General features: G+C 47.4%; 1 protein-coding gene across 1 annotated transcript in view; it reads right to left on the bottom strand.

Annotated features, from left to right (window-relative positions):
* Positions 1 to 27,097, bottom strand: part of IGLON5 (IgLON family member 5) — a gene marked incomplete at its 5' end in the record, with an annotated part of 217,494 nt that overhangs the window by 49,888 nt on the left and 140,509 nt on the right. Inside the window, 3 exons of the mRNA XM_082274754.1 lie at positions 5,140 to 5,291; positions 11,379 to 11,499; positions 14,881 to 15,012. Of these exons, the coding sequence (XP_082130880.1) occupies positions 5,140 to 5,291; positions 11,379 to 11,499; positions 14,881 to 15,012 (405 nt within the window). The remainder of the gene's footprint in view (positions 1 to 5,139; positions 5,292 to 11,378; positions 11,500 to 14,880; positions 15,013 to 27,097) is intronic.

Genomic DNA, 27,097 nt, shown 5'->3' with positions numbered 1-27,097 from the left:
GCAGGGATGCCACTAAGGGGGGTAGCAATAATCCTCCCCCATAGCCCAATTGGGGAGCTTAAGCAGCCACAGGGGGGATCTGTTTCAGGGATCAACCCCCTCCATCCACTAGTCTTCACTTGTAGCTCCTTTCTCCCTCTGTCACCCACAGTGCGGCCGGCTTCTCCTCCTCTCCCTCCCGCCAGCTGCTGTGGGCACACAAGGAGATCGGTTTAAGGATGAAGAGGGGGGCAGTAGACATGTCCTGTTTATTGGCAACTTCACTTCCTGAATGAACACAGGGAGCAATCAAAGCGATGCTCCAGTGTTCATTCAAAACTGAAGCATAGTAAACTTTGTTTACTATGCTTCAGTTTGTGAATGAACAGGGAGCCTCTGTACAAATCACTTCCTGTTAATTTGTCTCGAGCACAGCTGAGGCTGCAGATAAAGGGATTGGGGAATCTGTGTCCTCAATCACTTTCTTTGTCTCAAAAGTTAGATATCAGAGGGTTGATTTACTAAAACTGGAGTGTACAAAATTTAGTGCAGCTGTGCATGGTAGCCAATCAACTTCTAACTTCCGGCTTGAAAAAAACATGGAAGCTGATTGGTTTCTATGCAGAGCTGCACCAGATTTTGCACTTTCTAGTTTTAGTAAAGCAACCCCCAGGAGTCTGTTTAGACCCCTGATATTTCACCAAAGACACAGATCCCTGAAATGTGCCGGGTTAGAGTAAGATTTTCAGTAAAATACTGTACTTTAACCACTTGCCGACCGGTCATGTTGACCGTACTGCGGCAAAGTGGTTCGTTATCGTCCAGCGACGTAGTACTACGTCGCTGGACTCCTTCCCCTGTAGGCGGCGCTTGCGCGCCGCCGGAGGTGCGCTCCCGCTGTTTTCATTCACAGCGGGAGTCGGGCCAGGGGAGGAGCGGCGGCGATCGCCGCTGCTCTTCCCCAATCGTCGGGGAATCTAGTTTAGAGATCCGCCCGCCTGTGTAAACAGAGCGGGCGGATCTCCTCAGTGACAGGGAGTGACAGATCGCAGTGTTCAGCATAGCTGAACCCTCGATCTGTCCCTGTGTCACTCAGTCACCTCCCCCCCCACACGTCAGTAAGCACCAGGCATACATTAACCCCTCCCTCTCCAATAAAATTAACCCCTTCCCTGACAGTGTCATTTTTACAGTAACAGTGCATATATATATATATAGCACTGATTACTGCAGTAATGTCACTGGTACCCCCAAAAGTGTCAAAAATGTCAGTCAAGGGTCCGATCTGTCCGCCGCAATGTCGCAAGTCCCGCAAAAAAAATTGCAGATTGCCGCCATTACTCGTTAAAAAAAAAACACCAAAAATTACAAAAATCTTTCCCTTAGTTAGTAAACGCAATAACTTTTGCGCAAACCAATCAAAATACGCTTATTGTGATTTTTTTTTACCAAACATATGTAGCAGAAAACAAATTGGCCAAAAATGTAAAAAAATGTTGATTTTTACATTTTTTTGGGGGGGGAATTTCATATAAAAAAATGTTAAAAATATTGTTATTTTTTCAAAATAAACGCTATTTTTGTTTATAGCGCAAAAAATTAAAATCGCACAGGTGATCAAATACCACCAAAAGAAAGCTCTGTTTGTGGGAAAAAAAGGACGTAAATTTCGTTTGGGTACGGCGTCGCACGACCGCGCAATTGTTAGTTAAAGTCACACAGAGCCGAATCGCAAAAAGTGGCCTGGACGTAAGACAGCAAAATCCTCCGGTGGTAAAGTGGTTAAAGCAGAACTTCACTAAAAAAGTGAGGCCCTGCTGGTTTGCTTCCCAGCCTGCAACTGAGTTCGTTTTTTTTTTATTTGAGGGGGTGGGGGGGGGTAAGTACTGATTTGTATCGGCACCTGTTTCTACCTCCACACCCCTTGCCATATGCCCCCCCCCCCCACCGCATGTGACGTGTCTCAGGAGGTGGCAATACCATTTAAAATGCTCTCACATGCCCAGTGGGGAGCTGGCTGTTGTTCCTCAGGAAGCTACAGCCGGTTCTATAGCCAAAATGGCGGTGCCGCAGTCTCATTGTGGTAAGAATAACTCATTGTGTGAAGACTGTTCTGTACCCCAGGCACTAGTAAGTACCTGATTTAAAAAAAACAGCAGCTACGGCATTTGTAGCTGCTGATTTTGAAAAAAAAAAATTAGATTTTTGACTTACCCTAAAATCTATTTTTCTGATGTTCATTGACGGACACAGCTCCTGATCTTCATAATCATTGGGTTATACTGCCTCCTACAGGAGGACACTAGGCAGAAAAAGAATCTGGCTACGCCTATGGGTAGCCCCAGGGGGTATACTCCCTCTCTCTGCTAACATTTCTATCTAAAAGGAAAAAATATGCCAGGAAAAGAGATCCCAGCAAGGAACTAGGTCCTTACTTTTGACTAGGCAGAGTACCTACAGCAGAGAGTGGGACTGCCCATAGGTGTAGCCAGATTCTTTTTCTGCCTAGTGTTATACTCCTGTACGGGGCATCATAACTCAATGGTTATGAAGATCAGGAGCTGTGTCTGTCAATAAACGAAAGAGAAAACAAAATTAAGTTCCTCAAAGGAGGAGTTTGGGGTACTTTAAAAAAACAAACCTTCATACTGACCTCTATGCTGCAGCTGTCCCCCGTCATCTCTAAGACTGAACTGAATGATCACATGACTGCTGATTGCACAGTTCTCTGTCTTCTCAGAGTGGAGAGCAGTGACTGTCAGTCTCTCTATCGGTCTCTCTACTCTGCTCAGGCTGGAGAGGGGGGCGAGTGCAGCTGGTTTTGGTTTTCAGCCACCTACAGCTGGGTAGATCCCGACATTATGGTCAAGATCTTCCAGAGCCTGGAGTGGCTCTGTGAACCTTGAACCTTGGGGTACACCACTAATAACACACTGAACCTTGAGAAACACCACTAAAGACCTTAGACCATTTATAAATGTGATTCCACAATCCTTCATATCAACACATGAGAGGTGCCTAGACCTTAGCATTGTCTACTGAACAGCCTGCCCCCCTTGCCTGTGGTAAAAAAAGCCTGTGCTTCCAAATATCCTTTTCCCTCTCCATTACGACAAATATGGTCTTGGTTCGATGCAGGGTCGGCGTTTGAAAGAATGATTTTGTCAATGAAAAGTTTCCTATCTATACAATGTATGGCCAAAGGTATGTGGTGGCCATTCCAAATTATTGGCTTTAGGTGTTTCCAGGGAAGGGCACTGTTTAATACTTCAACATACAAAGGCATTCCAGGACAATTTAAACTTCCAACCTTGTGCTGAAGGCCGTTTTCTGGTATAGCACGGCTGTGCCCTTGTGTACAAAGTGAGCCCCATAATGACCAGTTTGATGTGGAGGAACTTGAGTGTTCTGCAAAAAGCCCCGGTCTCAACCCTACTGAACACCTTTGGAATTATTTGGAAAGCTGATTGCCAGCCAGGTCTTCTCACCCAACATCAGTACCTGACCTCATAAATGCTTTCTTGGCTGAATGGGTGCAAATTCCCACAGACACACTCTAAATTTAACAGAAAAATTTCCAGAAGAGTCAAGGCTGTTAAAGCCTCAACAGCTCCACCCAAATGCACAGGGTTTTGGAATGAGACATCCAACAAGCTTCAATAGGTGTGATGGTTATGTGTGCAGAAACTGTTGACCATATACTCTATTACAGGACTGCAACTTTAAATAATAGTACACTTACCCTTTAATTTAGGGGTCTCCGAACTTTTCAGTGTGAAGGCCACATTGTATAATTTACAAATCCTATTTTACATCCATATATGCCAGAAGAGTGCCCTAATACATTCATTTGTACCCAGCAGGGTCTCACCTTACATCCCTGTGTACCCAGCAGAGTCCCCCCTTACATCCATGTGTACCCAGCAGAGTCCCCCCTTACATCCCTGTGTACCCAGCAGACTCCCCCCTTACATCCATGTGTACGCAGCAGAGTGCCCCCTTACATCCCTGTGTACCCAGCAGAGTCCCCCCTTACATCCATGTGTACCCAGCAGAGTCCCCCCTTACATCCCTGTGTACCCAGCAGAGTCCCCCCTTACATCCATGTGTACCCAGCAGAGTCCCCCCTTACATCCATGTGTACCCAGCAGAGTCCCCCCTTACATCCCTGTGTACCCAACAGAGTCCCTCCTTACATCCATGTGTGCCTAGTGGAGTAAGTCTAGGCAGAGGAAATCCAGTCCCCTTGTAAATGATGGAGGTAGACTGTCAGTCGTAGCTCCCAACCACAGTGGTGGGAAGGGAGGAGGGAATCCGCACTGGAAAATGCGGTTGGGTTATGGTTGGCTGGCAGTGGATGCCATATTACCATACACAGATTGGCACATGCACTTTGTATTTTCATGGACATTGTATAATTTACAAATGTTATTTTACATCCATATACGCCAGAAGAGTGCCTCAATACATCCATGTGTACCCAGCAGGGTCTCACCTTACATCCATGTGTGCGCAGCAGAGTTCCTCCTTACATCCATGTGTACGCAGCAGAGTCCCTCCTTACATCCCTGTGTACCCAGCAGAGTCCCCCCTTACATCCATGTGTACGCAGCAGAGTCCCTCCTTACATCCCTGTGTACCCAGCAGAGTCCCTCCTTACATCCCTTTGTACCCAGCAGAGTCCCCCCTTACATCCATGTGTACGCAGCAGAGTCCCCCCTTACATCCATGTGTACCCAGCAGAGTCCCCCCTTACATCCATGTGTACCCAGCAGAGTCCCCCCTTACATTCATGTGTGCCTAGTCGAGTAAGTCTAGGCAGAGGAAACCCAGTCCTCTTGTAAATGATGGAGTTGGGCTGTCCATCCTAGCTCCCAACCACGGTGGTGGGAAGTGAGGAGGGAATCTGCGCTGGAAAATGCGGTTGGGTTATGGTTGGCTGGCAGTGGATGCCATATTACCATACACAGATTGGCACATGCACTTTGTATTTTCATGGACAGTTGCTGTGAACTGGATAAAATCTTGTAGTGGGCCGGATGTGGTACACTTACCCTTTAATTTATATTTCAAAGACCCCTGCTTTAATTAAACTACCATACATACTTTATACAGGCCAATAAAATAAAACACAATAAAAGAAAACATTTTCATACTTACTGAGTAGCCGGACGCTGCTATTATATGTTCCCAGCTTGTTGGACACCAGGCAGGTGTAATTCCCATAATGCCTTGAGGTGACATTTGAGAAGAGAAGCACGGACCAAGTCCTCTCGTTCTGGATCTTCAGCCCTTCCATCCCCGCGGTCAGTCTGCTCGCCATGGTGGTCGGGAAAACAACAGAGAAGAAGAAAATGTCATTTCAGTAGCAGACGGCGCGGCAATCTTTGTTATTTATTGCAAGAATAAAATGTTGTACTCTATCTGTCACGGGAGACAAATAGGAGGGGAAATAAAGTTCTGCGAAAACTTATTAAAGTTTTCCACCGAGCTGTGCCGGTCACGGTAGGATCGGACAATGATTGCTCCCGGTATCTGTCATATTAAAGGCAAAGCCAAGCCAAAGCAGATATTTTAGATTTGGGGAGAAGGCTGACGGGTTGATTCTCTTGCTGGTTTTTCTCTTTCCTCTGGGATTTCAGCTAAATTATCTGCTGCTTGTAGGCACCGCTCACGGTCTCACTCCTTTGCTGCGTTCTACATCATCTAAAACAAATTGAAAATCCTTAGCAGGGCCAGGGCATAAGGGGTGGCTGCCCCTAGTGCAGTGAACTCGTGTGAGGGGGGGGGGAGGGAGAGCGTAGTGGTGGGAACTTGCTACAGGAGCAGTGACAGCAGCAGATAGGAGGAGCTAGGAGGGGGGTGGGGGATATTTACATTAGGAGGGTGATTTGGGCAGGGAGGGGGGAGGATTTGTATTAAGAAGGGTAACTGGGGAAAGGGGGGATTTGCGCTAGGAGGGGGATATGGGGAAGAAGAGGGAAGGAGGGGGGCATTTTTCTAGGAGGAGGCATGTGCAGGGAAAAGGTTTGTGCCACAAGGGGGCAAAGCAAATTTATACCTAGGGAGGTGAGTGTGCAAATTAGTGCACAATTGGCCCATTCTGCTTTGCGAGTTGTGCTAGAAGGGGGAATTTGTGCTGGGAGAGGTTATTTAGGGGAGAGGATTTGTGCTAGGAGGGGGCATTTGGGGGGAGAGGATTTGTGCTAGGAGGGGGCATTTGGGGGAGAGGATTTGTGCTGGGAGGGACAATTTGGGGAAAGAGGATTTGTGCCAGAAGTGGGAATTAGGGAGATTTGTACTAGGAGGGAGATTTGGGGGAAAGGATTTGTGCCAAGAGTGGGGATTGGGTGGAATTTGAACTAGGAGGGGACATTTGGGGGGGAGAGGATTTGTGGCAGGATGAAGGATTTGGGGGGAGATTTGTGCTAGGGCAGGGCATTTGGGGGAAAGTATTTGTGCCAGGTGGGGGGTAGGGAGATGATTTGTGCCAAAAGAGAGGATTGAGGGAGGGGAAAAGTTGTGCCAAGACGGGGAGAGGCAGGATTTATGCTGGGAGGAGGGGGAATTTTCCCATTTTCATTTGGGGAGAATTTTGGCACGCAAAGAGAATTTATACCTAGGGAGGTGAGTGTGAAAATTAGTGCAGAACTGTCCCTTTCTGCTTTGCAGGTACACAAAATCCATCACATCCCATCTGATAGGACGGAGCCCTGCATTTTTTACATAGGCAGAGCTCTGTTCTTTATTTCTGCCCTATGATCGGCGGGTGCAGGACTCTGTGCAGGCCAGACAAGTTCCTTCACCCCAAACTCACTCATTCAAGTCCTTATGGACCTTGTTTTGTGTGCAGTCATGTTGGAACAGGAAGGGGCCATCCCCAAACTGTTCCTACAAAGTTGGGAGCATGAAATTGTCCAAAATGTCTTGGTATGTCAACGCCTTAAGAGTTCCCTTCACTGGAACTAAGGGGCCAAGACCAACTCCTAAAAAACAACCCCACACCATAACCCCCCCTTCACCAAATGATTTGGACCAGTGCACAAAGCAAGGTCCATAAAGACATGGATGAGCGAGTTTTGGGTGGAGGAACTTGACTGGCCTGCACAGAGTCCTGACCTCAACCCAATAGAACACCTTTGGGATGAATTAGAGTGGAGACTGTGAGCCAGGCCTTCTCGCCCACATCCGTGCCTGACCTCACAAATGCGTTTCTGGAAGAATGGTCAAATATTCCCATAGACACACTCCTAAACCTTGTGGACAGCCTTCCCAAAAGAGTTGAAGCTGTTATAGCTGCAAAGGGTGGGCCAACTTAATATTGAACCCTACAGACTAATGCTAGCCATACACGCACAGAATTTCAGCCGGGAATATTCTTTGAAAATTCTTTGAACATTCTTTGAACATTCTTTGAACATTCTTTGAATAGACGAATGTCGTTCGAAAATTGTCTTTTGCTTTTAACATTTCATTTTAAAATGAATGTAATTTCTGAACGATTACCACATACACTGCCCGAAAATTCGTTGATCGAGAAAAATTTTCCCTTCTGCCCCTACGAATTTTCCCGTTGCTGCAGTCGAAAAAGGACATCGATTTAACCCCACTAACGATTAGAAAATCAAACGAATTTTCTTGAAACGAAAATTTCCGGACGAAAATCTATACGTGTATGGCCAGCATAAGACTGGGATGCCATTAAAGTTCATGTGCGTGTAAAGGCAGGCGTCCCAATACTTTTGATAATATAGTGTAGGTGTTCCATGCATCCCCGTGCAGGAATCCCATTCATGTCAATTGGAACACAGCAGCTACACAGACACAGCCACTGCTCTCAAATTGACAACCGTACTGGTATGTGTTCCCAAACACAGACAGTGTGAGTCTGGGGACGTGCACCTGTACCCACCCAGACCCGCACAGATGTCATATTGGGAGCAGCCGCTGTTTCTGTGCAACTGCTCTGTCCCAGATTAAATGAATGGGACCGCCTGCATGCAGATGCTCAGGACATCTGTGCATCATATGCAGGCAAACATGGTCCTTTGCACATGTGTACGCTTTAGTATAGCTGTGTCAACGAGGCCTTATTGATGGTTATAGCCCCTATTCGTTTTTGTTTCCTATCTGTGTCCCCTTGGGGAAAATTTCACATAATTTCCTGTCCCAAACCAAAACAGAAAGTGAAAGGAAATCTCTCAAAAGCGAGGTCACCAGAACTAGTGTCCCCATTCGTGTTCCAGTAACAATCCAAAATGTGGGATTTCCATGATAATAATGGTAAACGGGACACATTGAGAGGATGAATCTCCCTAACAGGGGCACAGACAGTGATAAAAACTTGACAGGAATTTTAATCCTTCTGTAGTCTATCCAAAACTAGAAAAAAAAAAATTAAGACTCCTGTCAAGCTTTTTTTTTTTCTTTACCATCTGTGTCCCATCGGGGGCATTTTCCTTCACTTCCTGTCCCTGAGACATAACAGGAAGTCTCTACAAAATGAGGGAAGTCCTTAACAGTTGTTAACAGATGTCCCTGTTGGAAGATTTCCCCCACCTGTTTTGGCAACAATTCTAAAATGTTGGATTTTCCATCACGTTTCCATAGGGGCACAATGACCACCAGGATAAATAAAGAGGTGGAATGTCCCCGGCGAGGACAAATAGAACAATACCAACCTAACAGGTATTCTAACCCTTTCCTACCCTATCACACACTAAGGCTATAGATACACTTTAAGGGCTCATTTACACTTACTTCAAAATGTGGCACTGGACACTCTTTTTTAAAGCACTCTGAATGCCAATCAAAAGCTCCTGTCACCAGTGGCGGGACAAGGTCATCCAGTGCCCAGGGCAAATTTGCCAAACTGCTCCCCCCATCCACGTTCATGATGTGCAAGCTTAGAAGACCTTACACCTTACACACAGTAAAATCACTGCCGCTGTCACTACTCCTGTCGGCCTTGTAACAGAAGAAAGGCGCCCCCTATCTCTATTTTGCCAAGGGCAGCAGCCCCTCCCAGCCACCCCTTGTCCCAGCCCTGCCTGTCACTAAAAAAAAAAAAATGGTTAGCTTACAGTCATGTTCACATGTTGTGTTTGCTTTGCTTCGCTTCAAATATTTTACCCCATGTCACTTTCTTGATGCTTCAAAGTGTCTTCAAAGCCTCCATAGAAGTCTATGACAACAATCACCACACCTGAAGCTTTTGAGAGACATCTATTCAACGTTAGCTTTGCTTTGTTTTGGAGGCATTGTAGGTATGAGATATCCCACGATGCACTGGGAGACAACCAGCGAACTGGAAAAACATCATCAGGGGTCACTTCCGGTTCATGCGTATATAATCTGGTAGTGTCTGTTGGGGACATCACATCTGGTGTGCATGGTGGAGCAGTAGGAAGGTGTGTGGAGTTCGGACTGGAGCGGAGCAACTAGCAGACAGCGCACATGGTGTGCACCATGGGAACGCTATAGTGGAAGGTGAGCGGGGACCAGAGAAAGGGGGGCTGAGCAGCAGAGGATCAGCAGAGCTGGGGGACCCGATCAGGAGAACCTAGCAGATGTCATATGTGGTATGCAACATGGGAACACTCTAGCATAAGATTAGCAGGGCCCGAAGAGTGATGACTGAGCAGCAGAGGATCAGCAGAGCTTGGGGACTGGAGCAGGAGAAACCAGCAATGTCACAGATGGTGAGCAGCATTGGAGCAATATAGCGGGAGGTGTGCGAGGACCAGGGAGAGAGGAGGATCAGCAGAGCTGGGGGACCCGATCAGGAGAACCTAGCTGATGTCATATGTGGTATGCAACATGGGAACACTCTAGCATTAGATTAGCAGGGCCCGAAGAGTGATGACTGAGCGGCAGAGGATCAGCAGAGCTTGGGGACTGGAGCAGGAGAAACCAGCAATGTCACAGATGATGAGCAGCATTGCAGCAATATAGCGGGAGGTGTGCGGGGGCCAGGGAGAGAGGAGGATCAGCAGAGGATCAGCAGAGCTGGGGGACCCGATCAGGAGAACCTAGCAGATGTCATATGTGGTATGCAACATGGGAACACTCTAGCATAAGATTAGCAGGGCCCGAAGAGTGATGACTGAGCAGCAGAGGATCAGCAGAGGATCAGCAGAGCTTGGGGACTGGAGCAGGAGAAACCAGCAATGTCACAGATGGTGAGCAGCATTGGAGCAATATAGCGGGAGGTGTGCGGGGACCAGAGAGAGAGGAGGATCAGCAAACCTAAGGATCAGTTGAGCTGGGGGTTACTACTGAGCTGAGGGGGGTACTACTAAGTGGGGCATAAGCAGAGCTAGGGGCAGTACTGAGCAAGGAAACTAGGGTACTAATTAGCTGGGGATATACTTAATGAGGGCTCCGATGAGCTGGGATCTGCTAAACAGGGGTGCTAATGAATTGGGGATCTGCTGAGTGGGAGTACTATTGAGCTGGGTTTCTACTTGTCCCCTTCAAAACAAATTTTGCATCACACAAGCATCAAAAACACAAAAAAATGCATGCTGAAGCGATAGGCACTTTAATTTGTGTTAAAGTCGAAGCAAATGTAAATGGGCCCCAAGCATTTGAATCGCTCTTCAGAGAGCATTGAACAGGCGGTGAGGAGGAATTGTGTTGTCTCCTCTCCACCTGCTTTAAGCCTTTGAAGCCCACATTAGAGCGCCTTAACCGGTCACTTAAATAAGTTGCATTCGATGGGTGATATTGGCTGCTGAAAGTGACGGGGGGGGGGGGGTTACGCTATATTTTCTGCTGCAGTCATGCCATGGGTACGCTACTGCCTCTGCAGCTAAAGTGGGTAGTGGCTAAGTTGTGACTCAACCGCTGGGTTTTACTACCCCCTCTAACCTCATGTGGGAAAGAGCCGTAAGAGAAACCCTAACAGAGTATGAAGTCTCCCATTGTTGAAAATGCTTCATTCCTGGCTATCACAGCCATAACCCTGAACAAGCATTTAGAAAGTCCTGACCTTCAACTCTGCATGCTTGTCTCAGTTCAGTACTTCACTAAAGCCAGGAAAATAGCATTTTTAGCAGTATGTCAGAGCCTTAGGTTTTTATCCCATACATCAGGGATCCTCAAACTACGGCCCTCCAGCTGTTGGGGAACTACACATCCCATGAGGCGTTGTAAAACTCTGACATTCACAGACATGACTAGGCATGATGGGAATTGTAGTTCCTGAACAACTGGAGGGCCATAGCTTGAAGACCCTTGCCATACATTGTCTGTTTCATCAGAGCACTTTTACCAACCAAACCTCTCAAAATGTGACAAACGGGAATTCTGATTGGCTGCTACAAGTAACTGAAGCTCACACAATGTCTGGATGAGATCAGCGGAGTTTTCCTCTATGGGCGGAGCTGAGTACTCACCGCTTGTCGTCCTTCAACCATTCAAACTCTGCAGGGGGCTCCGCCATAGCCTGACAGCGCAGTATCGCTGGTTTGCCAACCTGTGACTGGGCGTTCTTCACATCGGTGATGAATGGAGGATCTGAGGAATCAAGTTTGAAGAGGAAACGAGTGTTACTAAAATCAGTTTTATGCCCCCCAATCACAAAATTAAAGTAGAACTATGGCCTCCCACCAAGAAATATGCTGCAGCAGTTAATTCATGATTTATGGTTTTCTCTTAGTCCCCATGCAAAGTTTCACAAATACCAGTTCCTGCCAGACAATTCTTCCTCTGGTGATGTGGCAACAATGCTGTACTGCTCCTGAGTTCAGAGCAGAGTTGTTGCTCCCAAGTAGACTGCATCTGCTTGCACTACAGTGGGGGGGGGGGGGGGGGAGATGTTGCAGGGGGCGTGGCTATGAGCATTGTCACAAGCCAGTAGCTTGTCAGTCAGCACCTGGTAATTCCTAGTCCTGCCCACTGCTTTCTAGATTGACAGCACTGCCTCTGTTACTGAACCCATCCCCCCACAGTAAGCTGCAGTGTCTGGGAAGGGTGGCATGTGAGACACAAACGAGGCTAAGTAGGTGTCCTGCTGCACAGTGGACACAGGAGGTCGCTATCTTGGCATAAGTACCATTTAGAGAACAGTTTACATTTTCTCAATGAATGCAAAGCGTTCTCTGATTGGAGGAGACGAAGGGGGAATGGCGATGACAGCACAAAGCAGTAGGACAGGAACTTGGCACGGGACCCAGAAGCTAATAGCCAGGAATCTAGTAGCAATGCCAACGACACACAAGTGCGGCATCTGAGCGTTAAGGCGCCAGTCATGTCATCGCATAGCAGGGACAAACGTTCCCACTCCACGATTCTGACCTTGGGATTTATACACGATTCTGAGTGTCACATAGGGCAGCCCATTCAGGCTCCTGTTCTTTTTCGGGTGACAAGCTTCATGCAATTTGTGAAAGCACCGTTTGCCGCGTCTGCCGCAGATCCTGTCGCAGGATAATTGCATTGCGCTTGGAGTGCCATTAAAGGACAATGGCACTTAAACACGTGCATTGCATTGTGCTGCAATTGCCACGCCATTTGGGATCACAGATAGAATTGCAGCAATCCCAAATTGCCAGATATGACTTTAGGAGTTCCACCTCCCCCCCCAAAAAAAAATTAAAAGTCACCAGCTACAAATACTGCTGACTTTTACTATCAGGGCAGTAAATCAAGACTACCATCGGGTATCAGGACTACCTGTCCAGGCATCCAGGGGTGTTCTCACCCGAGCTGATTCTTGAATCAGCTCTTGGGTGTTGGTGCCACCATCTTAGCTAAGGGAAACCAGTTACGGCTTCACAGCCAGTTTCCTACTGCGCATGCACACATTGTGCTGCGCTCTGTGAATGGGCCGGCTGTGGGGGAAAGGAGAGGGGCCGAACTTCCGGCTCACTTTGTCGCGGTGAACTTTGCCAGAATTGGGAGCAGGTACCTGTCAAAACCAGATACCCGCTCCCGCTCCCCACCCTAAAGGTGCCAAATGTGGTAGAAAAGGGGGAGAAAACCTGTCAAAACCAGATACCCGCTCCCCCTCCCCACCCTAAAGGTGCCAAATGTGGTAGCAAAGGGGGAGAAAAGGCAGACAAGTGGAGCTTCCCCTTTTGGGTGGAGCTCCACTTTAAGTTCCTTAGGCCCACCCTTTAGCAGGTGCACATACACTATATTACCAAAAGTATTGGGACGCCTGCCTTTACACACACATGAACTTTAATGGCATCCCAGTCTTAGTCCGTCGGGTTCAATACATAGTTACATAGTTTGTGAGGTTGAAAAAAGACATCAGTCCATCCAGTTCAGCCTATGATGTGTGTGTGTGTTTGCTGTTAACCGTACATTGTATACCCCTGTATGTTGTGGTCTTTAAGGTGCCCATCTAATAGTTTTTTGAAACTATCGATGCTCCCTGCTGATACCACTGCTTGTGGAAGAGAATTCCACATCCTTACTGCTCTGACAGTAAAGAATCCCTTACATGTTTTAAGGTTAAACCGTTTTTCCTCTAGTTTTAGTGAGTGGCCACGTGTCTTATTGTTTTCCCTTTCCCTAAAAAGTTTGTTCCTTATGCTAGGGTTGCCAGTACAGTATTTGTACATTGATATCATATCCCCCCTCAATCGTCTCTTCTCCAGAGAGAATAAGTTCAGTGCTTGTAGTCTTTCCTCATAGCTGATGTCCTCCATTACCCTAAATTTTTTTGTTGCCCTTCTCTGGACTCTCTCCAGTTCCAGCACATCCTTCCTGAGGACCGGTGCCCAGAACTGGACAGCTTACTCCAGATGTGGCCGGACCAGAGTCTTGTAGAGCGGGAGAATAATCTCTTTATTTCTGGAGTGAATCCAATTTTTTCTACATCCCAGTATTCTGTTGGCTTTGCTTGCAGCGGCTTGGCATTGCATGCCACTGCCAAGCCAGTTGACCACTAGTACCCCCAGGTCCTAGTTGGCCACTGCCAAGCCAGTTGACCACTAGTACCCCCAGGTCCTAGTTGGCCCATCCTTTGCAGTTATAAGAGCTTCAACTCTTTTGGGAAGGCTGTCCACAAGGTTTAGGAGTGTGACTTTGGGAATGTTTGACCATTCTTCCAGAAGTGCATTTGTGAGAGCAGGCACAGAGGATGGACGAGAAGGCCTGGCTCTAATTCATCCCAAAGGTGTTCTGCCGGGTTGAGGTCAGGACTCAAGACACAGCCCAGTCAAGTTCCTCCACCCCAAACTCGCTCATCCATGTCTTTATGGACTTTTCTTTGTGCACTGGTCCAAATCATTTGGTGGAGGGGGGATTATGGTGTGGGGTTGTTTTTCAGGGGTTGGACTTGGCCCCATAGTTCCAGTGAAGGGAACTCTTAAGGTGTCAGCATTCCAAGACATTTTGGACAATTTCATGCTCCCAACTTTGTGGGAACAGTTTGGGGATGGCCCCTTCCAATGCACAAATCAAGGTCCATAAAGACATGGGCGAGTAATGACTTCAACCCAACAGAACACCTTTGGGATGAATTAGAGCAGAGACTGCGAGCCAGGCATTCTCATCCACATCAGTTCCTGACCTCACAAATGCGCTTCTGGAAGAATGGTCAAACATTCCCATAGACACGCTCCTAAACCTTGTGGACAGCCTTCCCAGAAGAGTTGAAGCTGTTATAGCTGCAAAGGGTGGGCCAACTCAATATTGAACCCTACGGAGTAAGACTGGGATCCCATTAAAGTTTATGTGTGTGTAAAGGCAGGCGTCCCAATACTTTTGGTAATATAGTGTATATGTTATGCGCATGGCAACAAGTTAATTTGAAATTCTGCTGTTTCATTTGATTTGTCAAAGTTTGTGATGATTCTCGTTCTCCAACATCCTTGTTTTATTTTATTAATCCCATAAATATCCATCAACATCTTAAAAAAGGTGTCACCTTGGACCAACACTCACAGTTGACTGTTATGAGCACCTTCTTGCTGTCAGGGATGGAAACTCCATTCGATGTGATGCACTCGTATTCCCCTGCCTGTTGCTTGTTGATCTCGGTGATCTCCAGCAGCTCGCCCTCGCTGGAAAATCCGTCTGTGGGGTGAAGGCGGGAGGGGGAGGGCGGAGGGGAAGGAGGGATTGAAGGGCAACGGATAGGAATGAGAGACAAACACACACTTACAACACAGAAACATAACATGAAAGTTATCAACCTCAAGTGCAGAGACAACGACTGCCAGCCGAAGTCAACAAATATTAAAGGCCATGGGACTGTTCACTTTGCAAGGGAAATTGCACTTTGCATAAGAATTTGCCCAAAGCTAAGTGAATGAGGCGAAGCTCTGCTGACCTCCATCATTCAACCTCGTGCAATCAAAGAATGCTGCTTTGTAACATTTTCCTTAGATATTCTTTGCAAAGTGAAGCTTCACCGCATTCATTAAGCCCTGTGGATAATTCCCTTGCAAAGTGAACAGCCTGTTTGCCTTTAGTAAACGAACCCCCATGTCTGAAGCTTTGACACCTTGGTTCTCCCCTCTCTAGTAAGGATGAGTTTTGGCAAAATTGATATAGAAGCAAAATTTCCAGTTTTACTGCCGACAAAACTTTTCTGGAATGGAATGGAGTCTCTTCATTTCATTCCGCGAGAAGCCACACACCAGAAGACTTTATTAGAAGAAATATGCTTTCAGAATGTTATGATTATCTAAAAATGAATGGGGTCTAAATGTATCTATCTATCTATCTATCTATCTATCTATCTATCTATCTATCTATCTATCTATCTATCTATCTATCTATCTATCTATCTATCTATCTATCTATCTATCTATCTATCTATCTATCTATCTATCTATCTATCTATCTATCTATCTATCTATCTATCTATCTATCTATCTATCTATCTATCTATCTATCTATCTATCTATCTATCTATCTATCTATCTATCTATCTATCTATCTATCCTTCAGTCTGTCTATCTCTCTCTTTCTCAATCTACGTATATCTCTATGCATCTATAACCAGGGCTGTATTTTGGCCTAGGCCAACAAGGCCCCGGCCTAGCACAGCACTTTGCAGGGGGGCAGCAAAAAAGCTGCCCCTTCCCCTTCACCTGAGACTCTATTGGCCACTGGTTGCTAGAGCCGCCTCTCTCATTCCCCCTCTCTCTCACTTCCCTCTCTTGGTCTTATACCCCCTCTCTCACCCCTCTCTCTCTCTCTCTCTCTCTCTCTCTCTCACCCCTCCTCTCTCTTTCACCCCTTCTCTCTCTCATCTCCCCTCTTGCTCTCTCTCTCATCCCCCCTCTCTCTCTCATCCCCCCTCACCCACCGCCCTCTCTCTCTCCCTCACCCACCCCCCTCTTGTGAGATTCTCAGGGGCTCATTCTGGGACTTGTAGTCCTTCAATTTTGGAGGGAGCCCCATCCTTCTAAAAAAGGAGTGGGGAAAATTTACATAGGAGGGGGGTGCCCAATTTTAGTCTTGCCTAGGGCAGCACAAAACCAAAATACACCACTGTCTATAACTATCTTTAAATATAGATATAGCTCTATCCTTTTAATTATCTATCTATCTATCTATCTATCTATCTATCTATCTATCTATCTATCTATCTATCTATCTATCTATCTATCTATCTATCTATCTATCTATCCATCTATCTATCTCTGTCTGCCTTGCTTTCTATTTTTTTTTTTTTTTTTTTTACAATCTCAGAGCTTTTTTCCTATTTCAGAGACAACAGTGAAAACAACAGAACAAATGGATACACACAGAATTGCTGTAGCACATCCAGCTTGGCGTCTGTGCGGCCATCTTGTCTGTCTCTCTGTTTGCCATCAGCCTTGTGCTAAGCCCGCCTGCCCTTCGCTCTTCTGCAGAGGAGAAGCTGTGACAGGCACGGATGTTTCAGTAAGCTGGAGAAATTAGATGCCATTTCTTGGCCGGGATTGCTATGGCATGCTGGGTGAGCCTGTAGAGGAGGACGCGAGATACAACCATGTGTGTAATGCAGTAGGTGGAGCTGCTATTAGTATTGGAAACAGACTCTGTCCAGGCTCAGATGCTGCACACTGGTGGGATAAATTGAGATTAACAATGACATGTACTTGCACAGACAGGGAAGCTCGGTTCCAAACTTCACAGAGAGAGACGAAGAGGAATCAGCAGCCCAATACACTGGGCATTCAGGCGATAGCGATGGGTGGGGCTGCTTTGTGGAGCTTCACAATGAGATGTTCGCCACGTCTCTTTTTATTATAAATCACATTGCAGGGTTTAGAATGAGCTTAGGAAGGGGAATGTAATAGGCTTATAGTCAGCGACTGTTAGAGATAAAACAGCGGCTTAGAATACAGCAAAGGAAAAAGTGTTTTTTCCATCTGCTCCCGGTCCAAGATCAGTCTAGAAGGCCTTCTGGTTTGGTATGGCAAAAGTTCAGGTTGGAGGGAAGAGAATCAAACAGTTTATTTGTACAAAAAAAAAATTGGGGTCTTAGGGATTTTTCATACGTGAATAACAGATTTTACCCACAAGTCACACAATGGAAGTTTTTGTGAAAATTGTGGAAACTTGGGTAAATGTTATGTGAATCTAGGGGGTAAACAGTGATACATTGACTCCTTGAGTGCAAACAAAAAAAATATCTAAGTAAATAAATAAATAAATAAATAAAAAAAAACAAAAAAACAACTTTGACTTAAAGTACCCCTGCCACAAACATGGCCATGTCACACTGGCACATCGTAAAAAGATAAATAAGCTGAAGATAAAGTGAACCTCCAGCCACTAATAGAATTGAGGGCGTCCTCAGTTGAAGCCTGCAATGACGAAACGCGTCAGCGCGTGACCACGCGGCTACCAAGGCAACCCTGCTGGCGTCCTACGTCATGCCATCCATGCGATCTGAACCCCCTGAAGTCCGTGGCGGAGGTTTTCGGTCCTCCGTACAACAGCGGTACAGGGAATAAGTGGTTCGGGCAGGGAGATCAGCGGGCATTCCTGGTACAAATATCTACTTGCTATTGTTCTTTTATTTGAATATGAGTGTATTTCTTTTGGCTAACAATAAATGAGGATTGGTTGTTACATATTACGCTATGGGTCCCCTGTTTCATTACATGTGATCTGGGATATGAGGATTAAGGCAGACTGGTGATACCATTGACCAGCCTGTTCCAGGACCGGTATGTGAGTTGGCAGTCGTGAAGTGGAAATTTATCTTGTGTCTACAAGCGTTTGACCTTGTAATAAGGGTACGTTCCCATTACCTAGGGGATGCACGGTGGTGTGGTGAAGGTTCCTTTTTTTGCTGCTTCTGGGCATTTGAAGAGGACTTTTGGGGACACTACTTACTCATTTTTTAGCAAAAGAGACTTACTAATAACCATATGAATGTTATGTAGCAATTCTATTACCATATTCATGTTATATGTATTGTGATTGTTTTACGTATCTGAAACCTTTTCAATAGGAGTGTACTAGCGCAGCTAGTGTATGTATGAGTCTTGGTTTTATATATGCACCTGTATTTTATTTTGTCTGTGGTATAGCAGCAGCTTTTACTGAGATTTGGACTCACCGGTTCTTGGGTGGTTAGTTGGCCACTCATCAAGGATCGCATATACCATCAGCGCTGAGTGGGTGGGACAGGACCGAGGTCCTGGTTTTGCTCTTTTCTTTGGAACCTCCAGCTACGTTTTGGAAGGAGTGGGGAAGTGGTAGAACCTCTATTGTTGTCTGCGTCCCCATTGGGAATATCCACCCTATCTAATTGACCATTTTCACCAGAAAGTGATAGGAAGTCCAAAATGTTGCACTTTTCACTGGTGGAGGAGGTGGCGGGAAATCTACCAATGGAGACATCTGCTTAAGTTCCATCCTCTGAAGCAATTTCCTTTCGTGTCTACATGACAGGAATAGGGAGGACATTCTACCAACCTAGCACTTACACAAAATAACAAAACCTGTCAGGGGTTTTAGGCATCCCCTAGAGCAGCCATTCTCAACTAGGGTTCCTGCAAAGGTTGCTAAGGGTTCCTTGATCATTCTTCCCACTGACCACCAATGTAGAGGGCATTCTTCCCACTAAACAACAATGTAGAGGGCATTCTTCACACTGATCTCTGATGTAAGTATCATTCTTCCAACTGGCCACCAATGTAGAGGGCATTCTTCCCACTGATCTCCAATGTAAGGATACTTCTTCCCACTGGCCACCAATGTAAGGGGCATTCTTCCCACTGATCTCCTATGTAAGGATACTTCTTCCCACTGACCACCAATGTAGAGGGAATTCTTCCCACTGATCTCCAGTGTAAGGATACTTCTTCCCACTGACCACCAATGTAGAGGGCATTCTTCCCACTGAACAACAATGTAGAGGGCATTCTTCACACTGATCTCCAATGTAAGTATCATTCTTCCAACTGACCACCAATGTAGAGGGCATTCTTCCCACTGACCACCAATGTAAGGGGCATTCTTCCTACTGATCGCCAGTGTAAGGATACTTCTTCCCACTGACCACTAATGTAGAGGGCATTCTGCCTACTGATCGCCAGTGTAAGGATACTTCTTCCCACTGACCACCAATGTAGAGGGCATTCTTCCCATTGACCACCAATGTAGAGGGCATTCTTCCCACTGATCTCCAATGTAAGGATACTTCTTCCCACTGACCACCAATGTAGAGGGCATTCTTCCCATTGACCACCAATGTAGAGGGCATTCTTCCCACTGATCTCCAATGTAAGGATACTTCTTCCCACAGACCACCAATGTAGAGGGCATTCTTCCCACTGACCACCAATGTAAGGGGCATTCTTCCCACTGACCACCAATGTAGAGGGTATTCTTCCCACTGACCACCAATATAAGGGGTATTCTTCCCACTGGCCATCAACGTTAGGAAAGTATTTCCACTGGCCACCAATGTAAGGAGCGTTCTTCCCATTGACCCTGTTGAATTCATTTTATTAATGGTTCCTTGGTGGGTAGGGCTGCTTTGAGGAGCTTTAAAATGGGATGTTCTCCACATCTCTTTTCATTATACATCATGTAAAGGGCTTATAGTCAGCCACTGTTCGAGATAAAACAACAGATTAAAATTCAGCAAAATAAAAGGAATATTTTGGATCTGTTCCTAGTCCAAGATCTGTCTAGAAAAAGGCCTTCTGGTTTGGAACGAAATAAGTTCAGGCAGGAGAGAAAGAGTATCAAGCAATTAATTTTTTTTTAAAACAAACAAAAAGTTTATCAGTGGTGGCATTACAATACGTGTATGTGTGTATATACATTTTTATTCATTCCTCTTCCTCCATTTTTAAGATTAAACCTGTGATGTGGCCAAAACACATCAGAACTGGGAGGCTCCAGACTGTTCTCTTTCTCTAAATGAATGAAGGTTATTGAAACACTTAATTTCACTGTGCTTCTCTCCTATGGCAGATGTTGGTGGATCTGTTGGAACAGGTGAACATGGTGGCAGATATAAGTTATAAATTAGGGAACCTGGGATGTCAGCAAAACGCAACAGTATGGGAGGCTACAGGTGGCTCTTTCTTGTGTTTCTCTGGATCAGTGAAGACTTTTGAAGTTCATGGGGTGCGCCCATGCTTCTTGTTGCCGAATATTGGTGGATCTGTTTTGAACTGGTGAACGTGGTGGCAGATACATATTTTAAAAGATGTGGGCAAAACGTGTCAACGTTGGAGGTTCCAATAGGGTCTTTCTTCTGTTTCTCTGTATCAATAAAGATTATTGGAACGCTGAATTTCACGGGGTGCGCCCAAACTTCTTGTTGATAAATGTTGGTGGATTTGTTTAGAACTGGTGAAGGTGGTGGCAGATACATATTTTAAATTTGTGAACCTAAGATGTGGGCAAAACGTGTCAACGTTGGAGGTTCCAAGAGGGTCTTTCTTCTGTTTCTCTGTATCAGTAAAGATTATTGTAACGCTGAATTTAATGGTGTGCGCCCATGCCGCCCAAACTTCTTGTTGATAAATGTTGGTGGATTTGTTTAGAACAGGTGAATGTGGTGGCAGATACAGTATTTGTAATAAAAAGTGAACAATGAATCAATGGTAGAACAGTGAATGTAGAGTGAATCTTCAGCGCATAAATAGGCCTCTGGTGTTATTTTTTTAATGCCTGATTATATACCAGGATCCTACTTTAATCACGAGCACATTGTGCAGTAAATTAAATGGGAAGTCCTTTCCTATTCTTGGCCCGCATCTAACTGGCTCTCCTAACTTCCTGGCAAGCCTTTTACTCCATACATCAAAGTCAGCGGCCCTGAGATGATGTATACGTTTAATGCATTACACTAATACATCAAGAGAGAGATGGCTGCTTGATAATGTATGAATATAATGCATCACACTGCTGCTGTCCTCCATCTGATGTATGGATCCCGCATTTCTCTGTTCTGGCTGGGGAAAAGCATCGCAGGAGAGATTTCCTATATACATCCATTACATCTTCCCATCTATAGGTGACGAATCCATGCTCAGCCCTATCTGCGGCCCCCGCTTATCTTTTTTATTTTAACGCGCTCCACCTGAAACATGTTTGCTGTGCTCTATTTTTTAATTTATATACTGTGTATCTACCTATCTATAGATATATATATATATACACACACACAGATTTTATATATATATATATATATATATAGATATATATCTATATCTATATCTATATATATATATATATATATATATATATATATATATATATATATGTACTGTATATATATATATACAGACTATATATATATATAAATATATATATAAACAAGACCTCCAGCCCTGCTTGATTAAAAGTTGTCCAATCGATAAGGGACTTTTCAGACTATTCCAACCCATTGCATTACTGCCTACGTGTTAATATGCAATATTTGCATGCAGGACCATATGGTAATTCTTATTCTCAATTAACTGTGCTGATAAATAATCAATAATGATCTATTGTTTCTTTTACAACAAATCTGATTTATCAGGGGAGAGTCCCCATGTTTGCTGAACACCAATGTTTGGTATTTCCAGGGCCGGGACAAGGGGTTAGCAGGAGGGACGGCTGACCTGTGCACTGTGGTATCATGTGAGGTGGTGGTGGTGGTGGGGGTGCTCCAAGGAGATTGGGTGGGATGATTTGTGTTGGGAGGTGTAATTTGGGGGGCAGCGGGGGGTAATTGTTCCTAGGAGGGGACATTTGGGGGGATGCGTTAGTGTCATGGTCTTACCTTCTTGCTGTTCTCCTTCGTTTGACATGTGCTGGCGGCCATCTTGGTTTCTGGGTTTCTTGTAGCCTCCCACCCTGCGGCTCCTCCTTCCCACTGGGAGGAGCTGGATGCCTAGCTCATATATATAGGAGGTCTGTGGCTTCAGTTCCCTGCTTGGTCCCCCTGTGTTCACATGTTACTAGACTGCTGCTACTTCTGGTTCCTGTTCCTGGCTTCGTCTGACTACCCTGTTGGTTCCTGATCCTGGCTTCGTCTGACTTCCCTGTTGGTTCCTGATCCTGGCTTCGTCTGACTACCCTGCTGGTTCCTGACCCCTGGCTTCGCAAAGACTCTGCATCGGTTTCGCCATCCGTTTGGACTTTTGCTTTATAGCTTGTTTTTCAATAAAGCTGTCTTATTTTCACTTATCTGTTGTTGTACGTCTGGTTCATGGTTCCGTGACATTAGGACCAAGCCATGAATTCTGACGGTACAGGGCCATCCTCGCTACCCACGCTGGTTGCCAGACTTGATCAGCAGGATCACCTGTTGGGTCGGTTCGCCGTGGCGTTGCAAACCCTGCTTGAACGCACGGTACCACAGGCCACGAATTCTGACGGTACAGGGCCATCCTCACTACCCACGCTGGTTGCCAGACTTGATCAGCAGGATCACCTGTTGGGTCAGTTCGCCGTGGCGTTGCAAACCCTGCTTGAACGCACGGTTCATTTCGCTCCCGTTGCCGATGGGTCGGTTGTCGCTCCTGGGTCCGCTCCTACTGCCGCTCCGGTTGTTGCGCCAGAGTCTACCCCGACACCTGTTGTTGCGCCCGCGGTGTTTCGGGGTATGTCCGGTTCTGCCCCCCTTCCACAGCGCTTTGGGGGAGAGCCAACTCAGTGCCGAGGTTTCCTTAACCAGGTGGGCATTTATTTCGAGTTGCTGCCACATGCCTTTCCTACTGAGAGATCAAAGGTGGGCTTCTTAATCTCGCTGCTCTCGGACAAGGCCTTGGCCTGGGCCAGCCCTTTATGGGAGAACAACAATCCGGTGGTTGCCGAGTTTTCCGGTTTTGTTGCTTCTCTTCGGAAGGTATTCGATGTGCCGGCTCGTGCTGCCTCTGCTGCGAAGCTCCTTATGTCCATCAGACAGGGTTCACGATCCGTAGCTGAATACGCCATTGAGTTTCGTACCCTGGCAGCAGAGGTGGGCTGGAATAATGAGGCTCTGGTCGCTGCTTTCTCTCATGGTCTCTCGGATGCCTTGAAGGATGAGGTTGCAGCTAAGGACCTACCAGTGGAGCTCGAGTCTCTTATTTCTTTCCTGATTTTGATTGACACCAGACTCAGGGAGAGACCTTCCTTTAAGGAGAGTCTGCGGAGGCCTCCTAACAGATTGGCGCCTACCTTTGTTGTCCCACCCGTGCCTCCCTCTCCTCCCACGCCTCCTGGGGATGACTTGTCTGGGGGTGAACCCATGCAGCTGGGGTTTGCTCGCCTGTCCAAGGGGGAGAGGGTACTCCGGAGATGCGAGGGCCGATGCATGTACTGTGGTCTCGGTGGGCATTTTCGGTTGGCATGTCCGAACCGTCCAGGGAAACGCTCGCACCTGAGATCCTGTCGGGGGCAGATCTTGGGTGGAGTCTCCTCGTCCCCGGTTTCCCGTGTTGACAAACCACTGATCACTGTTGTCCTTTCCTGGGTCGGGGGCTCGGTGACGACCCAGGCGTTGGTGGACTCTGGTGCTGGTGGTTTGTTCATTGATAGTGTGTTCGCTGCCGCCAATTCCATTCCTCTGCAGGCTCGAGGTTCTCCTCTGGCTCTTGAGGCGATAGACGGCAGACCCCTTCTGCCGCCACACGTGACTCATGAGACCCTTCCAGTGGGGTTAGCCATTGGTGCCGTCCACAGAGAGTCGGTCTGCTTCCAGGTTATTTCGTCTCCACACTACTCGGTAGACTTGGGGTACCCCTGGCTCCAGAAGCATAATCCGATTTTCGATTGGAGATCGGCCGAGATCCTCTCGTGGTCACCGCAGTGTGGGACTAGTTGCATCCATGGGCCTGTCAAGTTGCTGTGTACTTCCTCGGACTCTCTGTTGCCCCCTGAATACGAGGAGTACCGGGATGTATTCGATAAGGTGCGCGCGGTTGCCCTACCTCCGCACCGCCCATACGATTGTGCCATCGAGTTACAATCTGGTGCCGTTCCTCCTCGTGGCAAAGTCTATCCACTGTCGGTAGCGGAGAATGAGGCCATGGAGGAGTACGTGAGGGAGGCGCTTTCACGTGGACACATTCGCAAATCCTCGTCCCCGGCAGGGGCTGGATTTTTCTTTGTGAAAAAGAAGGGCGGTGAGTTGAGGCCTTGCATCGATTACAGGGGTCTCAATCGCATCACGATCAAGAACGCTTACCCGATACCCTTGATTTCCGAGCTGTTCGATCGCCTTAAAGGGGCCACGGTCTTTACCAAACTCGACCTGAGGGCGGCATATAACCTCGTAAGGATCAAGGCGGGCGATGAGTGGAAGACCGCGTTTAACACCAGGACCGGTCATTATGAATCCTTGGTTATGCCCTTTGGGCTGTGCAATGCGCCCGCAGTCTTTCAGGAATTCATCAACGATGTTTTCCGTGACCTGTTGCAGCAGTGTGTGGTGGTCTACCTGGATGACATCTTGGTATATTCTGAGTCCATGGAGACCCACATTCTGGATGTCAAACGAGTGTTGCAACGGTTACGAGAGAACAAGCTGTTCGGTAAGCTTGAGAAATGCGAATTTCACCGATCCCAGGTAACCTTCTTAGGTTACATCATTTCCGCTGAGGGGTTCTCCATGGATCCTGAGAAGGTTTCGGCTGTCTTACAGTGGCCCCAGCCCAGTGGTCTTCGCTCCCTGCAGCGCTTTTTGGGCTTCGCCAATTATTATCGGAAGTTCATCAGGGACTTTTCCATGCTAGCCAAGCCTCTCACGGATCTGACCAGGAAGGGCAGTAATTCCCAGGTCTGGCCGCCCGAGGCCATCCGAGCTTTTGAGGCTCTAAAGTCCGCCTTTGTGTCGGCTCCGATTCTGTCGCATCCCAACCCTGGGTTGCCCTTTGTCCTCGAGGTGGACGAGTCTGAGACGGGAGTAGGCGCCCTTCTGTCTCAGCGTAGAACACCAGAGGGTCCTCTGCTTCCTTGTGGGTTTTACTCCCGGAAACTGTCTTCCGCGGAGTGCAACTACCAGATTGGTGACAGGGAGTTATTGGCCATCGTGCAGGCTCTTAAAGAATGGAGGCACTTGCTCGAGGGTTCGGTGGTTCCGGTCCTCATCCTGACGGACCACAAGAATCTGACCTACCTCTCTGAGGCCAAGAGATTGACACCACGTCAGGCCAGATGGGCTCTGTTCTTGTCACGTTTTAATTACGTGGTCTCCTACCTACCCGGTTCCAAGAACATCAGGGCTGATGCCTTATCACGGCAGTACTCCGACCTGTCCAGGGAGGAGTCGATTCCGACTTCGGTCATACCTCCGAATCAGATCCTGGCTGCCATTCGCACCAGCCTGACCTCTCCCCTGGGTGAGCAGATTTTGGCGGCTCAATCTGGTGCTCCCTCTGGGAGACCCAACGGCAGATGTTTTGTGCCTGAGGAGTTGCGCACTCGGTTGTTGCGAACCTACCATAACTCCAAGACCGCGGGGCATCCTGGAAAGAATCAGCTGTCCTGGGCTGTTTCACGTCTGTTCTGGTGGCCTTCCCTACGTTCCGACATCGCCGCATATGTAGCGGCATGCTCCGTTTGTGCCCAGAGTAAGTCCCCTCGGCACCTTCCGTTGGGCCTTCTGCAACCCTTAGCCACCGGGGAGCGCCCATGGTCACACCTGGGGATGGATTTCATTGTGGACCTCCCTGCATCCCGAGGCCATACGGTCATTCTCATGATTGTGGATCGGTTTTCCAAAATGTGTCACTGTGTTCCTCTCAAGAAGTTACCCTCTGCACAGGAGTTGGCCACGATTTTTGCCAGGGAGGTCTTCCGGTTGCACGGTTTGCCCAAGGAGATTGTGTCGGATCGGGGGAGTCAGTTTGTGTCCAGGTTCTGGCGCGCCTTTTGCTCCCAGTTGGGGATTCATCTCTCCTTCTCCTCGGCCTACCACCCTCAGTCCAATGGGGCCGCAGAACGATCCAATCAGGCCTTGGAGCAATTCCTTCGTTGCTATGTCTCCGATCACCAAGACAATTGGGTTGACCTCCTGCCTTGGGCTGAGTTTGCCAGGAACACGGCGGTGAACTCTTCCTCTGGGACGTCTCCCTTCATGGCCAACTATGGGTTCCAACCTGCCGTGTTACCGGAGGTATTCTCTCCCCAGGATATTCCGGCTGTGGAGGATCACCTTTCCGTCCTACGTGCTTCTTGGGTACAGATCCAGAAGTCCCTTGAGGTCTCTGCGCAGCGCCAGAGACTCCAGGCTGATCGCAGACGAGCGCCTGCTCCTTCCTACCAGGCCGGAGACCGTGTATGGTTGTCCACCCGCAACCTCAACCTTCGAGTGCCCACTCCCAAGCTGGCGCCTCGCTTTGTTGGTCCCTTCCGAGTGCTTCGCAGGGTAAACCCGGTAGCCTATGCCCTTGCGCTTCCTCCTGGCATGCGGATCTCCAACGTGTTTCATGTCTCCCTGTTGAAGCCTCTGGTGTGTAATCGTTTCACTTCCTCGGTTCCTCGGCCTCGTCCGGTCCGAGTGGGCAATCGTGAGGAGTATGAGGTGAGCAATATCCTGGACTCACGCCTGGTCCGCGGTCGGGTGCAGTTTTTGGTTCATTGGCGTGGTTATGGTCCAGAGGAGCGTTCCTGGGTTCCCTCCGCAGATGTCCATGCTCCTGCCTTGCTCCGAGCCTTCCACGCACGCTTCCCTCAGAAACCGTTCTTTACTCCGCGGAGGAGGGGCCCTTGAGGGGGAGGT

Source organism: Pelophylax lessonae (genome assembly GCF_965119305.1).
Source record: "Pelophylax lessonae genome assembly, chromosome: 12".
In the NCBI taxonomy this organism is placed as follows: Eukaryota; Metazoa; Chordata; class Amphibia; order Anura; family Ranidae; genus Pelophylax; species Pelophylax lessonae.
The sequence above is the reverse complement of the archived record's forward strand: the minus strand, read 5'-3'. Positions and strand labels throughout refer to the sequence as shown.